Below are 23,875 nucleotides of genomic sequence, written 5' to 3' on the forward strand. Positions count from 1 at the left end.
AAGTAAAATTTTCTTAAGAAGTCATATGTGTCTGATGGTTTTGAGCGAAGTTCCTCCAGTTCTTGGGCCACTAAAGCTGTAGAACTGCTTTTTATAACCTAAACTTTAATTCATGCAGAAGTAAGTAATTAAAGAAATTATGCTGTCAGAGTAAAGATATTCCTGAATGTGTATGTCAAGGATAATAATTATTTTCTTTCCCAAGACTGAAGAAAAATAGTTTTAAGAGGTGCAGTGATTTCATTAGTGACACTGGTAATTAACTCTGAAACACTCACCAGAACTCCAACACTCACCAATGATATTTAAATATTAACATTTCTAACTATTTTATTGTTACTCTTTTTGCCAGATACATCCAATCCATCTGTGAAATTCCAGTCTTAGGTTTACTTTTGCCAAACACAATGCTGTTTCTCTCAAAACTCCAACTGCCAAGACTTATCTTTCCCCACATAACACTTCCAACATTCATTTCTGCTGTAAACATATGGGAAAAGATGTATTAAGTATGATGAAAGCTGAAAAGAGAAAATATAAAATTCATTTTTGTGGACAACGAAACAAATTACACAGGTTCTAAGTACAGTTGATAGGGGGATGTTAATTAATAGAGTAATTTAAAAATTGCTTATTTTAAGTCATCTTGATATGGAATTTCCAGCTGGGTTTGAGTAACACAAAACCTGGAATATTTATCTTCCATTTAAAATTTAAATTGATATAGAGCTATGGAGGTCTTTGTATTTACATTGTAGAAGCCATCTATTAACTAGACCTTTAAACACCTCTGAAACATAGTATTTATGACAGACACATTTGTTTGTGTCTTTATTGACCAAACCCTTCAATATTTCTCAGAGCACCTGGTTACTTTCCAAGCCATTTAGCTATGCTTGTGTATTCTCTCAGAACTCCTCATGTCTTCCTCCTCAAATCTGTCAGACTCACCTGACAGTGCTCTGTGTCATTTTTTGTTTCATATACTGTGTTCTTCCCTTACTTAATACCAATATCAGTCTTAAACACAGGAAACCTTGTAAAAATGAATGAGATTGTTAAAATCATACAACAATCACTGAACTGCCATTCAGACCCTACTGTAAACTCAGTGAATAATCATCAGCATGGTCTAAAGGAAAGATGGACTGCTTGTAAGCTTTTGGCTGTAAAGAATCCTCCAGTCTGAGATAAACATTTTGTGTAGTTTTTGATAGACTTGATGCTTGAATGGGCCTTTCTTGCTCTGCAAGAAAGTAAAAAATCAGAAAGCATGGAGACAAGGAATCAAGACTGGGAGAGAAAAAAGCAGCATGAAAATTGTCATAAAGAAAAGAAAATAAAGCTTCATGTGAACAGTTTCACAGAGTAAACAAGTAAGGAGTTGACTGCTTCAGTGCATTTTTTTACCTCTTCTTCACTAACCCAGTAACAACTCACGTTCTTAAAAATGTCATTATCAAAAAAGAGATATTTTAATTATTGTATATTTATTAATGATTTTCTTTCATGGCTCCAGAGGATCCATTTCTCTTTCTCACTCTATGTTGTCTCTCCTTCAAATGTATTTCTCTCAGTATTCAGCTACAGAATTCTATTTTCTGTTCCTATTTCTCTTCACTGCTTCTCCTGCCTTCAAGAGTTTAGGAATTACCTGGTTTACTTGTTGAAATGGGTGTTGTCTCTACAGAGACCAAAATAACTGAAAGTCTAACAAATGCCTCACAGAAGAGATTTTACCCTCAAAATAGCTCCCTGAAACAATCACATCACAGATGAGGAAATGATGCTTCAGTTGGACTAACTTGATTCATAACTCCCTGAGCAAGCACCAGAGTAACCTGAGTTCCCTCTGCTTTGTACTGAGTTGGACATGACTTATAAAGGTCTCATTGAATCCAAATTTTTCTATGTTATTATGATTCTGTGAATTAGAAATTCAATTTAAATCTTTATTTTAAAATCAAACCTTACACTTTCAGATTTTCTTCCTCTCTGACTTCACTGGCTCTTTGCCAAAAACCCCAATCACACGTGAATCAAAATATTCGGAAATATTACTGATTTTTATGACTCTAAGCATTTTCCTTGTGATTCTACAACTATGTGCAAGGTTTTACACTGTCATTTCTTGTTATCTCTACTTAGGTTCTCTATAAAGCCATCGATAGAGCTGTAAACTGCACTGTCAGTGCACTTTACTGTAAAACACAGTAAAGTGCACTGACAGTGTAAGTCAGTCGTACTTTTGGACAGGATAACCGTATACCTACAGTGAACCTTGGGTAAACGGATACCTGAACATAGGCAATATGAAGTGATCCTGACAGGAATATATATTCAATGTAATAATCCCTCCTATGCTGTTGAACTTGCTGATTGCCTTCACATCCTGTAGGACCTTTCAAACAGTCAAACAGAATTCATATGGACACATCTATGAAGATGTCTTTCCATGAATAAAAGGCAAGGTGTTTAAAAAATCTTTTGCAAACCACAACTAAATATAACAGTGTGAAATACGTGATATCTACCTTCACCCTTTGCAGTTTGTTATATCTTGTAATGAAGCTCTCTTTTTTGAAAGTTCCAGCTGGTACTATCTGCAGCTAAGCAACACAAAGCACAGAAAGGACAACATGCAGTATTTTCTTTTATAAAATTATTTATTATATGAATTTCTATTCATAACTGGTAAACAGAACAGGGAAATATTTTTGCCTTGTGTTCAAAGCTGGACATGAGAATGCATCATGTCTATGTGAGATTCTGGTATGTATTCATTGCAAATCTGTGACTACAGTCATCCATAAAAGACACATTCTAGAGTCTAAGAAACTCTGATGGTATATGGGCTGACTGGTAACACAATACAGAGACAGATCTCTTCCTGCCTTTTTAAAAGGCTAAAAGTTTTAGAACTAAAACTTTCCCTTTTTAAATTTTGCTTCCCTACAAACCAGCTCACTGCTTATTAATTACTGCTGGTAACTGCCATAGGCAAGAATATAGAAATCATAAGGGCATTTGATAAAGATAAAAATCTGTAAGGTGCTTATAAAGTACATGACTTGAATCACACAAGGACTTCAACAAACACTTCCCATTTTTTTCCTATTTCATTATTCAGCTTTCTTCCTTCTTTACTTGTTTACTTACCCTTTCATCTTTGTTGCTTTTTTTTGTCTTTTCTTTAATCTCGATCATAATCCCATACACACATAAGTACAAACAGTGCTCAGTATGGAGATTTAGATTCTTTTCTATTTTCTTTTTCCTTCTTACATGTCTCATGAGGCTCTGACCATCCTTTTGTGTGTTTCTGCCCGCAGCTTACTCATAAATATTCAAAGCCTTTTCCCACCATTGCTGGCATTTCTTCACTCACACAAGCATTCCTGAATGGTATCTTTCACTTCAAATATCTTCTCTGTCCTTCATACGCCTTGTCTCTCCCTTGGTGCTCCTATTCATACGTTGCTACTCTCTTTCCTTACCAATCCCTCTCTGCCTGTGTGATCTTTCCCTCTCTTCCTCAAACATGCTTAAGAAATATTCATGTGCCTTCGTTGTCCACCATTCTCTTCATATCATTGCTTTTCTTCTTCTTTCTTCCAATGGATGCAGTGTAAAGAAAAAAGGTAGCTGCATTTATGGCCCTGCTCTTTTCACAATAAGTAGCCACAGCAGTCCTGGCAGGACAGACAAATGAAATTCCCATTACAGTAACTTACCTATTTTCATTTTCATTTACATTTCTGGATATTGTACTAATGGCAGACTCTACAAAATAGACTGGGAAGCACAGAGCTAGTGTTTGCTGAGGGGACACACACACACAACCTCTTTGGGAAAGAGGAAAAACAATAGGGATAGTATAAAGTTAGTGTTTCCTTCATACAGTTACAGTGATGAATTCACAGTAATAAAACAAAAGAAATTACTAAATTACTTTTGCTAGAAGTAAATAAGTTTACATCTCATAATACAATTATGTCCCTAAGATTAGAGAGATTAACTCTAATAATCTTGCCTATCAAACCTACACATGGAAGAGATTCCACACTTCCACTAGGTAGGTATCTTGTTCCAAATGCTAAATTTGGGACATTATTGTTCCAGTATACATAAAAACATATATATTTCAGTATAAAACCATAACACTTTAGAAAGTTTTGTCAAACATTGAATCTGAACTTTACGAATAATTTAGATCATTGGGGTTTTTTTCCCAGAAAGAATTAAGTATTTTTGTCCTTTTCACAGCAACACTTACACATAAAGAGCTCATTTATTTCTATCTTCTTAAACACGTGTTCTTCCAACTTCTATACCCATCTGTAACTTTCTGCATCTTCTAATATTTTGTAATTTTCCTCTGGACTGCCTTCAGTTTGCGACCAAACACAGTTGGCTTCTTCAACTCTTTGCAGAAAGGGTTTGCCCTGTCAGATGTACTGCACACCTATTAATACACCCCACAGTGACGCTGTCTTTTTTCTTTAATGGTAACACATTGCTGACTCATATTTACATTACAGCCCCCAGATTATTTTCTGAAGTGCTGTTATTTTACCAGTATCCTTTTGATTTTACTTTATAATTTTTCTTCCCAAATATAATTTCCATGCGTCAGTATCACGTTTTCTCCTGCTTCTTCCAAGAAATTTCTTTAACTTGTGCTTAATTATTCATTTATTTAATTTGACTTCCCACATTTGTTACCAAAGTGCCAACAGGTCCATTTAGCTTGCTGACAGCTCTGTATTTCATAATTTCATCATTCACATCACTAAGAATCAGGACAGAAAATGCCTTTAGATCAAGCACTTAATACGAAAAAAGCATATCACATAAGGAATTCTGCTTAAACAGGATTACTTTTGATTAGGCAGATCATGACTTCTTCATAAAACTCTTAATATACAAAATTACTCTTAATATACAAAATGGTGGACAACCTAATACACTCCTACATTCTGCTACCAGGTGCACTCAAAATTGTGTACATGTAGTCTGCATGTGTTTCAGCCTTTGGGCTCAACGATCAGATTATGGAAATTTCACATCAGGTACGTCTTCTACTTCCTGGTTGCCCTACATAATGATCAAGTATCTTTGCATATTTCTTGATAACCAAACAAAAAAAATTCCAATTTTAAAATCTCTTTTTTTTAATATATATATATATATATATATATATATATATATATACACATATTAAAAAGATAGAAAACCATCAAATACAAAAAAAAAAAAAAACTTATTTCACCTCAAACAGAAGGCCGGCCCACTCAACTACAAAATAAAATTATATATATATATATATTTTTTTTTTTTTTTTCCCTCAGTAAACTCGGAGTTTTGGGGGTTTTTTCCCCTCCCCTTTTTTCCTCAAGATGCATTATAGCAGTATCACGTCCACTGATGTTATGGATCATCTCACCTTCCTTATACTGGATAACACATCAAAGGGCCGGATAAAAGTCCCGTTTACTATTAAATCACTGCAGGAGTAGTTCATCTACCATAATCGTAAGGCATTTTATATATGACAATATCCAGCATGAAGTTAGTCTGTGCTATAGTATTTCACACGCTGATTTCCCTTAAGTGTATGGCCATGTTTTCGGAAGCATTAAGCAGAATTTCATCATCCAAGCAGCACCGCGGGCAGGGGAGCGCGGCGTTCCCGGGCACGGGCACCGCGGGTGCCTCGGGGCGCTCGCTCCGCGCCGGGCGCCTCCCGTGAAGAAGGCGGGGGGAGCTCCGGCACTCCTTCGGCTCCTGGAGACGGGACCGTGGGGAAAGGCCGCGGGCTGCTCTCGGGCCGCCGTTCCCCAGCAGCCGCCCACGGAGGCTCCGGGCCGCAGCCCGCCGAGCGCGGCCGTGTGGCGCTGGCGCGCCGGGGCCGCCTGGTGGGGCCGTCGCCTTTAGGCCGCCTACGGGGCGGGACCATGAAGGTTTCGGCTGAACGTTCTGGAGTGGAGGGCAGCGGCGGGGGGCGAGGCGAAGCAGGGCAGGGCAGGGCAGGGAGCCGAGCCGAGTCGAGCCGAGCCGAGCCACGCCACGCCACGGCAGAGAGCCGAGCCGAGCCGAGCCGCGCCGCGCCGCGCCGGCCCGCCTTCCCCGGGAGGAGGCGGAGGCTGAAGGGGAGGAGGCAGGAGAGGAGGAGGAGAGGCGGAGGAGGCGGGAGCGGAGGGAGCACACGGGGAGGCGGCTGCTGCTGCTGGGCAGAGAGGAGTCTTGCCGGAGCAGCGAGTGTACTCGGACGCCACATTCATTCCCTCTTTACGGGGCTGGTGGTGAGGATGAGCGAGAGCTGACCCTGCCGCGCCGCCGCCTGTGCTGTGAAGTGTCTGCTCCTCCTCCTCCTCTTCCTCCTCCTCCCCGGCTGTGGGTGAACCTGCGCTACGGGCTCTTCACCGACACGGGGGAGGCTGGTTTGTTTTGTGCATTTGTTTAAGGCAAAGAGAGAGAAGGAGAGGTCTTCCACCCGCTGAAGCACAGTTCACTATGATCGTACTCGCATCCAGCACTGGAAGCCGGTTGGATTTCGTTTCTCAATCCAGGGTGTTTTTCTTGCAAACCTTCATTTGGATTTTATGTGCTACAGTGTGCAAAGCGGAGCAGTATTTCAATGTGGAGGTAAGAACAGCCGGATGCGTGTGCGAGCGTGTATGCTTCCCTCTCTCCCTTTCTTCCCTTCCCTTTTTTTATGTCCCTCAAATCAAATCAGATAGCCAGCCAGCCATGTCTTCCAGCAGCCAGGGCATACGTCTGTGTAGGCTTTCCTTCCAGCAGCCGGTAGCTAGCTCCCCTCCCCGCGCTGCCCCGCCTGATGGATGCGTTTCAGCCGGAGATCCCGTTATCCCGGCAGCGCGATGCCGGGCGCTGGAGCGCAGCCCGCGGGAGACGGGAAATCTCACCCGGGCACGGAGGAGACCTGGGGCGCAGAATGTACATGCAGCTCAGAAAGGTTCGCTGAATGTCTTGGACTTAAGATACCACCGTATTGTTGAGGTTTCCCAGCCTTTTTTGGTTTGGTTTGGTTTGGATTTTTTTCAAAGAAGAATGAATGAAAGAGCGTTATGGGGACAGGAGGAAGGAAACTTGAGATTTTTGGCACGTTTTTTTGTGGTAGAGTATCTGAAAAAAATAAGATCTTTTTCCCATGTAGACGTAAGAAAAAGAGTTGCCACTAGAAATAGTGAAACAAATGGCATAAAGGTGCAACTACAGCTCGGAAGTTAGGGGGTGTGGAGGACAAGGAAACAGCATTTTTCCGAGAGAAAATGAAGATCAAAATGTGAGGATACCAAGATGGGGCAAACCCTAAGAGTTTACACTTACAGTGACCATCCATTTCCAGTCACCTTTGTCTACGCACCCAGTTTTCCCATTAGGAGTTTTTACATAGTGCTTTCACTTAACTAATGCTTCTTTACTGACTTCTATCATCTTTGCGTATGTTCTTTCCTCCTTTTTCTCCATCCTGTCACTTCATTTGTTCTGCTGTGATTCCTTATTCTGCTGCAATGTGATGTGTCTATTTCCTTCCTATTTTCCTTGTCAATTCAACTTACTGATTTTTCTTGCTATGTCTCTGTAAGTTATATGTGCTCTTTGAGATTCTTATGCATAATTCTGGTCTTCTGTTAGGTTGCTCTGTGCCTTCACTTTCTTCTATCCTGCCAACCCCACTCAAAACTTTCTGCTGCACCCATACACCAGCCTTTTTTGTTTTATAGTCTCTTTAGTCTCGTGGTTCCCATGATTCTTTCTTCCAGAAAAATGAAGTCTGTGTCCCTGTCTCACACATATGCACACTTGCTTATTTTATATGAGTTCTTGTTCTCACTCAGTGACACACATTCTTGCTCCTTTCTCTGACAAGATTGCTCATGCAGATCCTCCTCTGTTACTAGACTGTTTATCTAAAGTTCTTACCTGTCTTTCTGTTTCATGCAAGATCACATCAAGTGTATAAAGAACCCACATTTTCTTTCTCTATGTTTGTTTTCATCCTACTCTTCCCTTCTCTACATGCAGTTTCCTTTGCAATTATCTCAGCTTAACAACACTCATCCATTGATTCTTTCTTTGACTTCCATCTCTCCAGAAAGTATTGTCTTTTTACTCCATCATTAAAATCTCTCCTGATTATAAATCCGAGTCTTTTTTCCTCTGTCATCTGTGCTCTAGTCACTCATTTGATCCTTATCACAAATGTGCATCTCTGCTTCTGTTGGATTGTATGGTCTTTGGAGCAGGACTCATGTCTTCTCCCGTGTTTATCTGGTGTGTACCATGCTCAAGTCTGGAGTACAACTGTAAGACTTCTGCTATATGAATATTAAAACTGCATATTTAAGAGAACACATTGGTGTTTTATCCTTCTGCTCATGTCCTCAGCTGCCTTCTTTACTGATGAGCAGAGGAAGGAGTGTGGAAGAGAGGAAGTTGCTCTCTGTATCCTCCCCATGCTTCACAGGCTGGCCCCCTGCAGAGTGTAGGGATGAAATTCCAGCGACAGAACTTTCTCCTCCCACAGCAGTCTGCTTTGCTGGCATCTGGCTCTGCTGGAGAGACGGGCGGCAGATGGAGCTAGTGTGGGAAGAGAAAAAGATTGGTTTAGTCAAGTGGAATGGAACAGGAGGCCAGCTCCAGTCAGGAGGAGGTTTTCTGAGGAAAGAAGGGAAACACTTTCATTTTTGCCACCTCTTCCATATGGAGAACAGCACATTTTGAGGGTAAAGGCAATATCGGGAGCAAGAAACACTGTTGGATAGAATGAAGTGGCATTGGCATGTATGTGTGATGAGGGCACATATTTCCTTTTGAAATTTCCTTAGTTTTTGAAGTATGCCATCTTCTGCTCTTCTTTCCAGCCCTGCTGAAAACAGTGTTATCATATACCAATGCTTCCAGTCTTTTCACATTTAAGTCTTTGAACCACACATTGCTGGGAGCCAGAAGTGTGTTCCAGGGGATTGCTGTATTATTTGAGAGTTGTCCTAATATGGGGTTTTTTCCTAGGTCACTGCCTTTGACCACTGCTAGTGGCATGGTCCTGGCCTAAATGAACTTCACATTTGCCCCTGAACAGCCATTGCTACGTTCACATTGTTTGGATAGTGCTGAAAATTCAATTTTCTTTTTGCTGGGAACAGCAAAGGCTAAAAGCATGGGAAATTTGAAGCAAAGGACTTGGCAACAGCAAGTATGTATTGTGCTGTAAAACTCTGCGTGTCAGCACAAGTGCATAAAGCAGTTGTACTTCAGAGTAAATTGTGAAAATGTAACAAAGATTTCTTATGGCAATAAGAATAAATATGCAAAGCAGGCTTCAGGAAAGTAGTAGTGTACATATAATTGAATGAAATGTCACTGAAAAAAATGCTTAGGATGGTTGGAAAGCAGATTTACTTTTCATTCTTTCTTGTCTTTAAATAAAATACAGATAATACCTGTTGAACATTATAAAATATGGAGATGATTTATTTCCTCTTGTTCTGTATTGTTTGATCCACTTCCTGGATTGATAAGTAAATCTGTGCAATCTTGTTGTATTTTTTGGTTTGTTTGTTTCAGTGATGTGAGCCAGGGCAATTCTTAAGAGACACTACTGTAGCTCAAAGACATTAAATAATAATGTTTCCTTTTAAAAGTAAAACACAAAGCTGAAATTTACAAGCTTGTATGAACATTTCTGTTCCTTATAATTTGGCTGTCTCTCTGTAAAATGTCTTTTAGCCAAACAGCTGAATGGAGGAATTCCTCAAGCTTCCAAGAATAGCTGAATTCAGCTGTCTATCCTGAAATGCATTCATGTATACAGTATTTCATGTAATAGCCACAGCAAAATAGGTTGAAGATCATGGAGTATGGTACATGAGAGGGGCACGCTTGCACTCTGTATTGGTGAGAGTTTTGTGCTAAAGCTTCATGAGAGATGTTTATAACTGATGGATTAAGAAATATGATGAAATTTAGGAATCATTTAGTCATATATGAAGGAAGGTCTTAGGATTAATTTTCAAAGTTAATTGATTATCAGTAGCATTTTTGTGAGACTTTGTTTCTGACATCATGACAAAAACTAAGGAGTACACTCTTAGCTCCCTCTTCTAGAGCTGAACTATTGGTCCAAAACAGTAACTTCATTAGGTATATTAGTGAAAGGCTATGTCATCAATGTTGAGTTTTGCTGCTATTTTCAACTATTTCTGTACACTAGCAGGGGAAGATGTCTATCAATGAATGGAATTGAATGGAATAACAGTTACGGAAAGAACATTCCAAGACTGAATCAAGCACATAGAGGCTAATTGTTACTAAAAAGTGATAAAGCAACAAACTACCTTCTTCCCCCTACTGGGTTCCTCAATATAGTAATAATATTTTGTGTGGTTCAAAGATAACTCCGTTGTGTGTTACTGGGAGTGTCTATGGCTGGTCTTTCACAAGTATCTGTATATACATCTATATATACATATATATATATTTGCTTTTCCTAAACCAAACAGTATTGCACTGTTTGAGCTGGTATTGTTCTGCAAATTTATCTCCCAATGTCATCCATTAGCTTTTGTATGTAATTGAATAATAAGTATGTTTATGTTTAATTAACTGTTAAATATCTAATATTAAAAAAAATGAAAACAAATGTTACCATTTTGTTATGGGAAAAATGGTTATTGAAACAAAAATATCTTTATCGGAAGACAGGATCAGTATGCATCTAGAATATGGTTGATCTCTGGAACATAAAGCTGCTTACTCTTACTCAGATGAGTATCTGCCTAAGCCCTGTCGAGGAAAGTGTTTTTAGAATTGCACCTAGTTTCATTGACTGTATCTGTAATGTGGGAAACACTAGAGAGAAAACATGCCTCATCATCTCTCTCCTCAAGCTGGCAGTTACACTGTTTTCCTCCTTCTATTGCTAAATGTGTAGACTTGAATCCCTAGGGGACGTCTTAAAATTACTTTTATTTTAGTGTGAGCAGATCTTTAAAACAATATAGTCATCTCCCATTTTCAGAAGTGGGGTAGTTAAATTGCATGTTGTGGAACAAAACACAGTGGAATTCAAACTTCAGAAAAATAACATCAGTTTCCTCCATGGTAATGAGTTTCTGAGAACCCCATTGTTTTCATTGTTAATAAACTTCACAATTAGCCTCCAGCTCCTGCTAAATGATAAGGCATGACATTTTATTCCATAAGCTCTTAGTCTTTTAGGTTTAAAACCGGACCAGTTTCATTCTTCAGCTGGCATCTGAAAAGGAATAAACATTTGGGAGGGGAATAAATCCTCCAAAGCACCTTTACACACTTTTGAACTAGTGATCTTGGTTGTGAGGTTTATAGGCACAACACAATTTTTTTGTAGTTCATTAAAATGCAAGCTGAAAACCATGGAAAAGCAATTAATGTGGTTTTGGTATCAGTAGTGCCATGTGTCCTAACAGGAATTTAGGGGATCTTCTGCATTGTGTGACATTACAGTCAGTATGCATGAGTCTCAATTACTTAAATTCTTAATCTCACTCTTGCATAGGATATCAATGAAATGCACTGGACTTTAGTTAGAACAAGGAGTTCAAACTGAAATTGTTAGAAAGATGGAGAGGAGTTACTGAATCAGGTGACAGAGATGATTAGTGGGTGAAATATTAGTCAAGGAGAACAGATGTAACGTGGTATATTTCCTGTTTCCTTATTTATGAAATACAGATAGAAAGAAAAGCTCCTATATAAGTCTCTGGTGAGCAGATATCTCTAGATAAGGAAAATAAGTGTAAAACTAAGTGTCTGATGGAAGGCAATAGAATGCTTTTCTATCAAAGAAGGAGAACACCTACTATATAATGAACTGACTCTCATTTGATACAAAGAAATAGATGTGAAGAAATACCAAGTTGTTAGAATGCATTTTCTACTGTAAAATGTGTGACTATTTTGTGCTACTGACATTGCAGGGATGTTCCTGTATTCTGCTGCCTGTTTTTTTTCAAAGACAGGTTGGAAGGATGGTGCCTGTTCTTATGGCTTCCCTGCTGACATAGTATTTTATACCTTAGATACAAAACATATTTATTTATTATTGTAGTTCAACTTGTTTTCCTGTTGTAAATTCTTGTCACTTTAGTGTTTAAGCATCGCAGCTATTAGTGAATCTCAATTCTACTAAAGAAAAGAAATAAAATGGTTAAAGAGATTTATGTAATCACCTTATGTAGTGCAAGACAAAACTACAAAAACATGTATTCCTAATGTTTTCTGACATGAGAGCTTACTAAAATAAATACAATATTTATTGGCCTACCAGTAAACCTTGAACAAGCCCAAGCTTTCCCATTCCATTATTTGGAAGGCATAATGTAAAACTCCTGCATAACCATTCATTGTTTCTTCAAAGTGGATATACTGTGTTCTTAACTGGTTTAAGATTTATGCTGCTCTTTGTCAGTTTTATTTGAATCCGTCTAAAAGGTCAGTGCTTGCTCTAGGCACCTCAGCTCTGCTTATTCACTCAGCAAGACTGTGTTGTAAGAGTTTATAAAGATAGAATGTGGTATTATATAGATTTTAAAGCATTTCAAACTGCATCTGTTTTTAGTATTTTAAAGTCTGTCTCATTCTTGTACTTTATGGAATGATCATTTTATGATATTAAACATTGGAAGATTTTGTTTTGATACTGTTTGAAGATCCTTAGGAAACAATGTAACTTTAAAAATTATTTTAATTATCATATTTAAATTTCTTAAATCTCAGCTCTCTATTTCAGATTCCAGTTTATTGTCTAGCCTTTTTGCCATCCTCAAAACGCACTGTTGACCATAATCTGAAGGAGCAGGTTGAGTCTGTTTAATTTGTTATCTGTGATATGTCAAATGACAGATTTGGTTTCATTCTGTATGAGGAAGGCCAGGATTAGTGCTGCAAACATGATTTTAGCTGGCACTGAAATGGATTTGAAAAATAATTATGATTAGAGCTTTATCCTTTAAAGAGAGGTCATGCTATTTGGAACCTTTATTTATTGGTTGCCTGGCAACTGTTCATTCATGTTCCTGCTTATCATCATTCATTGTAAGCATCTTTGCTGTACACTAAGAGCAATTAAGTGGCAACACTTTATTTCTGTGATGAATTAAATTTGACATAAATTACAGATAAAGAAGAAAATATTTCTGTAGTTTTACTTATTAACCAAAACTGTTGGTACAATGTTTCTTTGCTTATTAGCATCTGGTTTATACCAGCTGAGGAGTTCAGCTGTACTAACAATGTTTCTAGCATACCTTTTGAGGTATTACAGCACATAACTGACTTAGGGGCTTGTTCAGGTATTTTTGCCATGTTTAGAAACTCCTGTTAATTTCAAGATCAAGGCTTCTGGGTGCTAGGAAACTTATGTCCTGTTGATTTCAGAGCTTAGTATTAGTCAATCCAATCTCAAATATTGAAGCTTGAACCTAGTCATTGGGAAAGGGATTTCACGTTCTAGAGTTAGAACTGCTGTGCTTGGAGATGTGCAGGTGAAGCAATAAGAAGAACATTAAAGTCACTTGATGCTGTCTCTCTGTAGAACAACAGCAGTTTTTATTACACGTTAAAAAAAGCATAAAGTATATTATTCAACAATTGCTTTGTGGCTGTGGACAAAAATATTTTGCTGTCTTTATTAATTCATTATGAATCATATCGGGATTGACCCTTGTGTGGAATAGCAATGTGGAATGAGACTGTTGGGTTATGGAGTATTTGTAAAAGATGTCTTTGTAAAGAATATTGAAAAAAATTCCTTATGTCTGCATCTTAAAAGAGCATCTACACTGTGTGGCCAGGGTGGAAGTAGATTTATGTCTGTGCTGCTACCACTTGCTAGGATTGCCTCTATTCTGGTTGGCTCAGTGCTTTGGAAAGGAGGCCATCTCTGTTCACATTGATGATAAGAATGTTATTAGCAGTAGTCAGCATGGATTTACTATGGGTAAATCATGCTTGACCAACCTTATTGCCTTCTACAATGATACAACTGCCTGGACAGATGAGGGGGAGAGCTGGGGATATTGTCTACCTCAACTTCAACAAGGCTTTCAAAGCTGTCTTGCTCAACATCCTCACAAGCAAACTCAGGATGTGTGGACTGGGTGAGAGGACAGAGAGGTGGTTTGAGAACTGGCTGAACAGCAGATCCCAGAGGATTGTAATCAGTGGCAGAGGGTCTAGTTAGAGGCCTGTCACTGCTAGTGTCCCCCAAGGTTCGATATTGGTCCCAGTATTGTTTAACTTTTCATCAGTAACTTGGGTGAAGGGGTAGAGGCCTCCTCAGAAAGTTCCCCAACAACACAAAGCTGGGAGGAGTGGCTGATACCCCAGAGTGCTGTGCAGCCCTTCAGAAGGATCCTGACAAGCTGGATAGATGGGCAGAGAAGAACCATCTGAAATTCAACAAAGGTGGATGCAGGGTCCTGCATCTGGAAAGGAACAACCCCGTGGACCAGTACAGGCTGGGGGTGACCTGCTGGAAAACAGCTCTGTGGAGAAGGACCTGGAGGTCCTAGTGGACAACAAGCTGTCCATGATCCAGAAGTGTGTCCTTGTGGCCAAGACAAAGGTATCCTGGCATGCCAGACAGAGAATTGCCAGCAGGCTGAGGAAGGTGATCCTGTTGCTGTACTCAGCCCTAGTGAGGCCACATCTGGAGAGCTGTGTCCAATTCTGGGCTCCTCAATACAAGAGTATCTCTCCTACGAGGACAGGCTGAGGGATCTGGGCCTTTTCAGCCTTGAGAAGAGATGACTGAGAGAGTTTCCCATCAATATCTATCAGTATCTGGAGGGAAGGTAGCAAGGGGATGGAGCCAGGCTCAGCTCAGTGGTGCTGAGCAATAGGACAAGAGGCAATGGGCAGAAACTGGAACACAGGAAGTTCCACGTGAATATGAAGAAGAACTTTACTCACACTGGAACAGGATATGGAGCTTCCCTCACTGGAGATATTCAAGAACCATCTGGATACAAACCAGTGCCATGTGGTCTGGGATGCCCTGCTTGAGCAGGAAGGCTGGACCAGATGACCCATTGTGGTACCTTGTAACCTGACCTATTTTATGATTATATGACAAAATGTCCCTCTGTGACTGATGCCCTCTTCTTTGAGCTTCTGATTGTATTAACTTACAGTTACTCATCATGTCATGACACAGTTAGGGGGAAAAAAGTAACTGCTGTAAGACAAATGTATGTCAATTTTCATCAGATTTTCCCACTCATGTGACATGTTTGTAATACTTGAAGATTGTGTTGTGTGTTTTTTCTCTTTTACGAAACAGTTGAACTGGTTTCAAAGCTGTATAGATAATTGGAAAAGAAATGCTAATCTTAGAAAATCTAGTCTTTAGTATTTTTTTTCTCATGATATTATAAACATATATCTAATGATATTATTTCATTGGTGGTATTCATTTTTGCTGGGATATAATGAAAATTCACTTACAGATGTGAAATAGATGTTTGCAATGGGAAGACTTAATTTCTTAGAAAATTACCAACTGAAAGGCAGAAAGAAAATTATCAATGTCTCTGAAACATAGATAGTAAAACAGAAAAACAAGCCTCCCTTTCAATGGGGAGGAAGTTACTTTATTTAAATGTATTGGTGGATATTTACAAAGTGTACAACAGAGGAAATTGCTTTCTTTTTATATGGCATGTGGATCTGAAGGTGATGATCCTGTCACATTTTTACCTCAGACATTGGTTGTGTGATGCTCTTCTAGGAAATTGCTTTGACCCACTGTCTTTGCAGAGAAATTGACAGATTGTATCTGTCTGTGTTGTGGCTTGTGTTTAATTGCGAGTGAAAAAAATGATCTTTCATGCAATAAAATGCATTATTATTATTGTTATGAGAAGTAATAGAAATATATTGTTAACTGTACTGCATGATTTTGGTCTTGGCATGTGAGGCTTTTTTTTTCTCTCATTGCTTCTATGTATTTAGAAAAATGAAATAATAATTAAAAAACCTCAAACGAACCCAGGGCAGTGTTCCAGTGCTTGGTTTTTCTTGTTGCTTATGAAGTGTTGAGCTCTGATACTTCTGTTCTTCATTACTTGTACATGAAATGCCAGGTCTTTATTATATTTTTCTCTATTGCATATATTTTCAAATATGTAGGGAAAAGGGTGTGATGTCAGTGAGCTGAGGCATTTTGCTGGGGGGGCTGAAGATCCAGGTTGTGTGTCCAGTTCCATCATGAGTCTTCATATGGGTCCCATAGTTTATCCATCTTTGTAACCTAGCTTGCACAAATGTGCATTGAACTAAGTGAAGAGTGTTTCCAGCCTTTTCCAGTACATATCAAGAGCAATAGAAGAAAAGAGATGTGAAAGAGCCAGGAATATATTTTCATCACTCCTTTATCTTGGAACTGTTTCACCTTTTTTCATAAGGTATAGTGGAGGGGTATCATAAAATGTAAATACAGCATTTCAATTTAATAATCTGTATAATCCTTCTAGAAGTGAATGTGTTCAGAAGAAAATGCCAGAGCAGAAAAGATGAAAGACATGTCTAGAACAGTTTGAACACTGGTTTTATTTTTGTGGTTGTTTTTTTTAGAGTTTTTTAGGTTTTGATTTTTTGTTTGTTTGTTTATTTTGTTTCTCTTTTAGTATTTTAAAATATGAGTACCAAAACTTGGTAGACAACACTGTTAGGATTAGGTGAAGGATGTCATTAGACAACTGAAGATAGAGAGCATTGCAGTCTCTTTCAGAATGAAAGTTTGAATAAGATAATTTTTGTTATCCGAACATACTAAAAAGGATTTTAAATAAATGTAAAAGTCTTCACAAATAAATCAGTTTTGGATCAGATTGTAAATACCACAGAATGTACAATTAAAAACTGTTCTGTTTTTGAGTGAATGTACTCTTAAACTCTTTAAATTGTTCCACAAACATTCCTGTTTCCTTTTTATCACAATACCAAAGCTTCTCCTTTTGTATTTGAGTATTTGTGGATTTTTATGACATGCAATAAAAGGTGCACTGCTTCATGCATTTAATGTTTTTATATTAGGCACCACTAAGAGGCAGCCATACTGCTCACATACCCCTGGATGTTAAGAAATTAATGGTGAGAGGATATGGTAAATAAGATATGCTGTGATGACATGTTAAGTATGACAGAAGTGGAAACTGGATCTTTTTCCTCAAGGTTCCTGTACCATCTGTTCACCTTATGACTGTTTCAGCGTGACTTGAAGTATTTTTCTGAGCTCTCCTGTTGGTATTGACCAGAAGTGATTAAGTTGCTCACATGCGGGTATTGAGCGCCTCCTAAAGTGCCCTTGGCCAAGATGTGCACGAGGCTGGCAGAAATAACGTGGAACCAACAAAAGTTTCCTCTTTAGGCTAGCAACAGGAAGCCAGTCTCTGTGTTCTAAGTCAGCTCATATGACTCTAGACACTTCTATTTAGGTAACTAAAACCTGTTTCTCGTTTTAAATGATGCTGGAGAGTGATGAGACCTATATCTATAAGGCTCTCCAGGGTAGGCAGTGGCATTCCAGTGTCATGATTTGGGGTTGAATCCCTTCCCTCTGCAGTGGTAGGATTCATTACACTTGTGTAGGGACCTGGTGCAGGTTAGGCCCTGTGGTCTGACTTGCTTGGTCCCTAGATACTGTTCCAGGAAATCATGGGCCTTTTTATCCACTGGATAAAAAATCCATTGATATATCTCTCATCCCCTGTTTAATGTAGTTCATCTCAGATCACACCAGACACCTGTACTCCTGACAAAACCAAGAATAGAATTCTATCCTTATGTCACTACAATTTTTACCCTGTCACTTTGATGCTCTGCACACTATTAAATATATTCATCTCTTAGTTTAAAAGTATAACACTACCTTACATCTTTGGATCTCAGGTATTCTAAGTATTTAGTTAGGGATTTAAAGAACACAACATTTCTGTACTGTAACAAGACAGTTTTGCCTTCAGCTGTAACGAGATTGGGCCTGAGCCTGTTCAAATCCATGTAAAACGTTACCTAACTCAGAGCAAACACTTATGGCAGGTTTTATAAATTTACTGCTTCTGAATGTTATTTCGTGCCTTACCTTAAATGGTTTTAAAGGCTTTCTGTCTTAAACTTACAAACATCTAAACAGCTTGAGGGGAGAAAACAAGAGTGTTTAGCATTTTTATTAAAAGTAAGTAATAAGAAAATATATTTTATATGAATAAGCTTGTGAAATGTCTATTGCCTGATAGACAATTCCCAAGAAGGTAAAAATTAAAATGACATTTTAATAATTTCTTTGGCTAAGAGCCCTTGACCTTCAAGAATGATTATCTTGTTTTCAAGTACTTTTGTTATATAAAGCAAAATGGGGATTAAGTCAACAAAAAAGTACATTTTTATATTAATACCAGAATTTAGATCTCATCACAGGCAGGTATGTAATTTCATTGATTTATTTATACTACTTGCTTTAGGTCTTCAATACGGTAATTTTAGCTGTGTCAGATTAAGGGTGTAACTGACAAGATTGTATTTATAAATTTGCTTATTTATTTAATTTTCAAATCCAAAATTTGAAATAGTTGAGTATGCTACCTCATATACTATTTAAATGATCTTTCTGCTATCATGTAGTTAGAGAGAGACCAGATCTGCTGTGGAATTTTTAAGTCTGCATTTGTGAAGAAAGAGTGACATATCTGCAATCTTTTAATCCAGAAGAGCTTCCTTTGTAATATATAGCTCTTCTCTTGTTTTGCACTCACAGGCTCATTTAGAGATAAGACAGTATTTTAGATCCTTTGTGAATAATTCCATCATTTTTCCTGACTGTTGAGAAAATTTAGGTTTTTTCCCAGCAGTCAGATAAAGATATAATCATTGTTCTTCATAGACTAGTTGCTTAGATGCCATTTCCACTAGGATATTAGAGAATTTTTCTATATACAAGATCTTCCTGGGGAGGTGATGCCAATTTAATTTGGACCAAAAGTTTTGGATTATATAGAAGTATATTCTTTCTCTAACTTGGCTCAAAATAAAAATTCTGTTTCATTAAAAGTTGGGGGATTTTAATGTCTTTATGAATATTCGCTTCCTTATCTAAATTTTCAGCTCCAGAGGAAATGATTCTTAAGGTGAATCTAAGCTTTTTAAAATGTTGGAACAATACCTTCTGTGATGTTTTGTAGAAGTTACAAGTGATAACGGACAGGGGAGCCTAAAGCAATTACTGCTTTTCTCATGTCCTGTCTCCAGTAATACAATGGAGAAGTTCATCATGCCTGTTAGCTTTATCCTGATAGCTAGAAAAGGAAAAAAAGACTTTTAACTTTAAATGTCCTGTGGTCTGAGGGTTTTATAGATTTTAACTTGTTTTTGGAAATAAAATAGCTAAATGTGGTTGAAAATAGTGTAATAGTGTTTGGTGAAGTAACTAATGAAAAAAAAAACTACTTTTTAAAATTTGAAACAAAGAATTCATAGAGTTGTTGAAAGAAGTCAAGAGCCTTCAGAGTTATATAGAAATGGAGAATATAATTTTCCTGCATGCTTTCTTTTTTTTTTGGAGCTCATATACTACCTATGTTTCAGTGATAAGAAGAAACTAGAGACAGGAAGAAGAAAGGGAATTCACCCATATTAAATTGATTTTCTTTTTTGTAACTGTTATTTGTTTACTTGTGTACTTAGTAGCCTGGTAAAATACCTGGTCTTCACTGGGAAACTTAGATGAGACTCTAACTTCATGGAATTGTTGAGATTGTGCCATTAATTTCATTGCATCCAAGGTTTTACTCCAAGCTATTTGAAAAGCACTGAATTGCTAACCATTTTATCTTAGTAAATTAAAATTATGTATATCATAGAATCATGGAATGATTTGGGTTGGAATGGACTTTCAAGATTATCTAGTTCTATCCCTGCCTGCCATGAGCATGGAGGGACACCTTCCACTAGACCAGGCTACTCAAAGTCATCCAGCCTGGCCTTGGAAGGTTTCAGGAATGGGGCATCCACAACTTGTTTCAGCAGCCTATGCCAGTCTCTCACTACCATTTTTCACCACAGTGAAAAATTTCTTGCTGACATCTAATCTAAACCTGCCTTCTTTCATTTTAAAGTCTTTGTCCTGTCACTACATACTTTTCTCAAAAGCCCCTCTCCAGATTTCTTGTAGGCCCCTTTATGTATCAGAATGCTGCTAGAAGGTCCCTGAAGCCTTCTCTTCTTCAGATTGGGAATCTATATAAATATATTATATATTTAATATGAATGTTTATTAAATATTTAAGATAATTATTGCTGTAAAATTCCATAGGCTTAACCTATATATAAGGGATGAAATTAGTACAAAAAGAAATGGAGATGCACTATCTATACATAAGCTGAATCTTGTAGTTAGAAGAAAGTTTAAAATCATTAGAGGGATGTTATTCTTGAAGCACTTTTTGAGAAGAACAGTAGTGGGGTCATTCAGAGAAGAAAAAGTTAACTTGAGATGGGATCTAACTATTTCATGTAGGGACTTACCAATGTATAACCTTACTCATCAGCAATAATGGACTGGATTCTTTCCTTGTTCTGTACTCCGTCTAACAGTAATTTCCTCCTTCGGAGAGGCTGATAACTTTACTGACAATCATTGACTGTAATGTTTATTCTTCTGCATTAGTGTATCTACCTTAAGAACCCTATAACTATTATCTTAGACCAAAAATGTGGGCTATATTGCATCAATACAGTTTTCTGTTTCATTGCTTTTTGTCATTTACACTTTTCAGTCACCGTGTGTGAAAGTGTCTTTTTTCCCAACATTTAATTCAATGCTGAAAATTGTAAATAATGCCCACAGAATCAACTATACTTGTTTGAAAATCATAAAAAAGGCTTTTAGAATATATTTTGTTGTCTTCTTTTTGAGCTCTTGGGTTCACTTCTTTTTGTTTTTTCTTTTTGAAACAAGAATGAGAAATTCACAGTTAAAGAAGAAACAGAATATTTTAATTTTATGCAGTAAGCCAAGTCTTCAAGAAGCTTTCCAACAGTTTAACATGAAAGCTGTCTAACACTAGCCACACTGCTTTCTTCATGCCTCTTTTCAGTTTTGATTGTCTTCAAAATTGTATTTGCTGCTATTTTTGCTCCTGCTAAAACCTGCCACTTCGTAAGGTCAAAGTACTTCTAACTGCTGACAAACACTGTTTTTCATTATATGATGACTGTTAACATTACACAATTTGCATAACACCCTTAAACTGTTTAACAGTAGCTAACTGGCTGACCTTGTGCATCACTATGGCAGGAGATGCCTGTTTGATTTTATGACTTAGATGCTAATTTTTTGTAGCTGCAGGGACTGGGTAGTTCTGAAATTTAGTTTTTATTTTTATAGGTGTTTCAACTTCTCCAGTAGGAACAGGAAAACACAGATTTTACTGCTTTTAAACTGTGTGACTTTGTACTCTTGATTTGGTATTTTGTAGCATCTATGAGAGACAAAAATAGGGTTGTAAGTGAGGTAGGACCAGTGTCACAGAGGTTTAGGATTAGACCTTCAAAAGCATCATATCAAAGTACCAGTATCAGTAGTGACATGTACTTTTAGTCATAAACTAACATTAATTTTTGAACGAAGGAGTTTGATTTAGATACTAGTATTTAAATAATACAAATGAATTTTTTTTAGAATAATATTTAGATAATATAAATTCTCTATTTTCTTGTGTAGTCTAGCCCTTTTTATTTTGCTGTTTTATTTTTTCACTCTGATTGAGATATATGAAATTTAACAAGACAGGACTGCTTAGTGGCTGTCTTCTTAGGTAATATTTTCACGAGAAAAATGCATTGATTGATACATACTCAATGAATATTGGTTGAAGGGGGGATGACACAACACTATAGACTGTTGACTGCCAACAAGACAAACTGAAACTTCAAAATTACCATACTGATTGAATTCATGTCATGAATCAGTTCAAAGTGAGAGGATGGCTTCTGGAAAACCAGCCAATAGGGATTCTACTTGTTCAAGAATGCAGATGGGGAATTTAACATTATTTTAACCGTATATATTTATAGTAGAGGGTATTTTAAATCAGCCAACCCATTTCTGGCCTACAATTAAGACAACATTGCTTGGGTAGAAAGGAATTTCAAAAAGATAAAGAGAAATAGATTGTAATATGTCAGAAAAGCAGTGGATAATGTGGCTTTCAGTATTGAAAAAGCAGAAGGGGTAATCTGTTGAGGCATTGCACTTTGATTGTATTAATTGGGTTACATTCAGCTCTTTACCTGTAGTCCCACAAAGGATCTCTCTAAGGATAGGAGCACCCAAGTGTGGCGGTGAAAGAATAGAATCAGCTGAAGCAGAAACATTGTTACCTCAGATCATGACTGACACAGCTGGCTCTAGTGAAACATTTCCCTGCGGTTTGTACGTCTGCACTTTCCTGTAAATTCCATTAGATTGTAGATTGTGGATGATGCAAATGTTACATCGTCACCTCACTGTCTGGGCTGTGTCTTTGGGTAAAGTCTCACAGTAGATGAAATTTTGCTGGAAAATGTGTTCCCCTTTGGTTGGGAAAACCAAAGGCCCATTGAGGCACGTGGATAGTTGTATGCTGGTGACACAATTCATACCTGGGATATGATTCAGGAAAAAGAGGAAACTAATTCCTGGAGTCTCCTCTGCTGAAGATGAGGTAGGTCAAGAAGAGTTTTCCAGGGCTCATCACTGTTTGGTACTTCCCAAGCCTGTCAAGGAAAAATGCCACTAAGAATTGATCTGTACTATATTTTTGGGAACTGAGCTGGGATTTTCAACTTGTTTTATGTGCTAGCAGCCCTCTGAACTCCTGCAGTAGCAATGGTGTAGCAATATTAGCCTTTAAGACCACATTCAGAGTAGTGCTTAGAGTCTTCCTCTGCTTTATTCCTTTCTATTTCTCTTTATAAACCTCAGCCTGGTGCAGAACAGAGGACTTTAGCCTTGATCTGGTAAAGCATGCTATTGAGAACTGTGTTTAGGAAAGCTAGAACCAGTCAAGATCTTGAAAGGAGAAAGCCCAGAGTGGCTTTTTGTCATTGATACTGTTTGCTTGCTCTGATAGCCTGTCAAATACTGCCTTCAGTATAAACTGTGTAAAGAAAATCAAGCTATTGATAGCTATTGGGCTTATTACTCCTACACAAGTCCAATGTTTTCTCTTGATCTGACACCCTCCATTCTTGTTTTGAAAGCCACTTCTTAATCTCTGTGAGCAACCTTTCTAATGTCTGACCTTGTAGGTCAACCTACTGTGTGATGCAGCATTAACTGAATGAAACTGACATAAATAAAATGTTAATTGTTTAAAATTTGTCTATGTCATATCAGCAATACAGTGTTGCTGGTTTTGTTTTTGGTTTTTCTCAATGAATTGAAGTTACTCTGGCTGTTCTATGCTGCATACAATTTTAAAGTTTGTACATTAGGGTACAGAAAGTATGTACAATTTCTGTTCTAAAAGTGAAGTCAGAGTTATTGGATTGCAGTTTTTCAGATCGTCCCTTGTTTTTTATGTAACTACAGTTATTACCATATAGTGTGTAATATATGGTTCTTTCTCTCTGCTTTTTAACATAATTTCTTTAAGCAGAAGAAAGGATATTGAAAATACAGTGAGACTAGCGACAATGAAATCCCTACAGTAAAATTGTGTCCTGACTGAAAAACCAGGAATTTTACTCTGACCTCTGTGTGCCTATGGTTTAACCTGGAGCACTTCTCTTACAAAGCTTTCAGTTCAAGTGTGAGGTGTAGTGT

The 23,875-nt window shown here is 37.8% G+C and overlaps 1 protein-coding gene across 1 annotated transcript in view; it reads left to right on the forward strand.

The window, feature by feature from the left end:
* Positions 1-6,319: 6,319 nt before the first annotated feature.
* Positions 6,320-23,875, forward strand: part of MMP16 (matrix metallopeptidase 16) — a 166,728-nt gene continuing 149,172 nt past the window's right edge. Inside the window, exon 1 of the mRNA XM_041464440.1 lies at positions 6,320-6,648. Within this exon, the coding sequence (XP_041320374.1) occupies positions 6,517-6,648 (132 nt within the window). The 5' untranslated portion in view covers positions 6,320-6,516. The remainder of the gene's footprint in view (positions 6,649-23,875) is intronic.

This window comes from Pyrgilauda ruficollis, unplaced genomic scaffold (genome assembly GCF_017590135.1).
Source record: "Pyrgilauda ruficollis isolate IOZ18807 unplaced genomic scaffold, ASM1759013v1 scaffold18, whole genome shotgun sequence".
NCBI classification, from domain to species: Eukaryota; Metazoa; Chordata; class Aves; order Passeriformes; family Passeridae; genus Pyrgilauda; species Pyrgilauda ruficollis.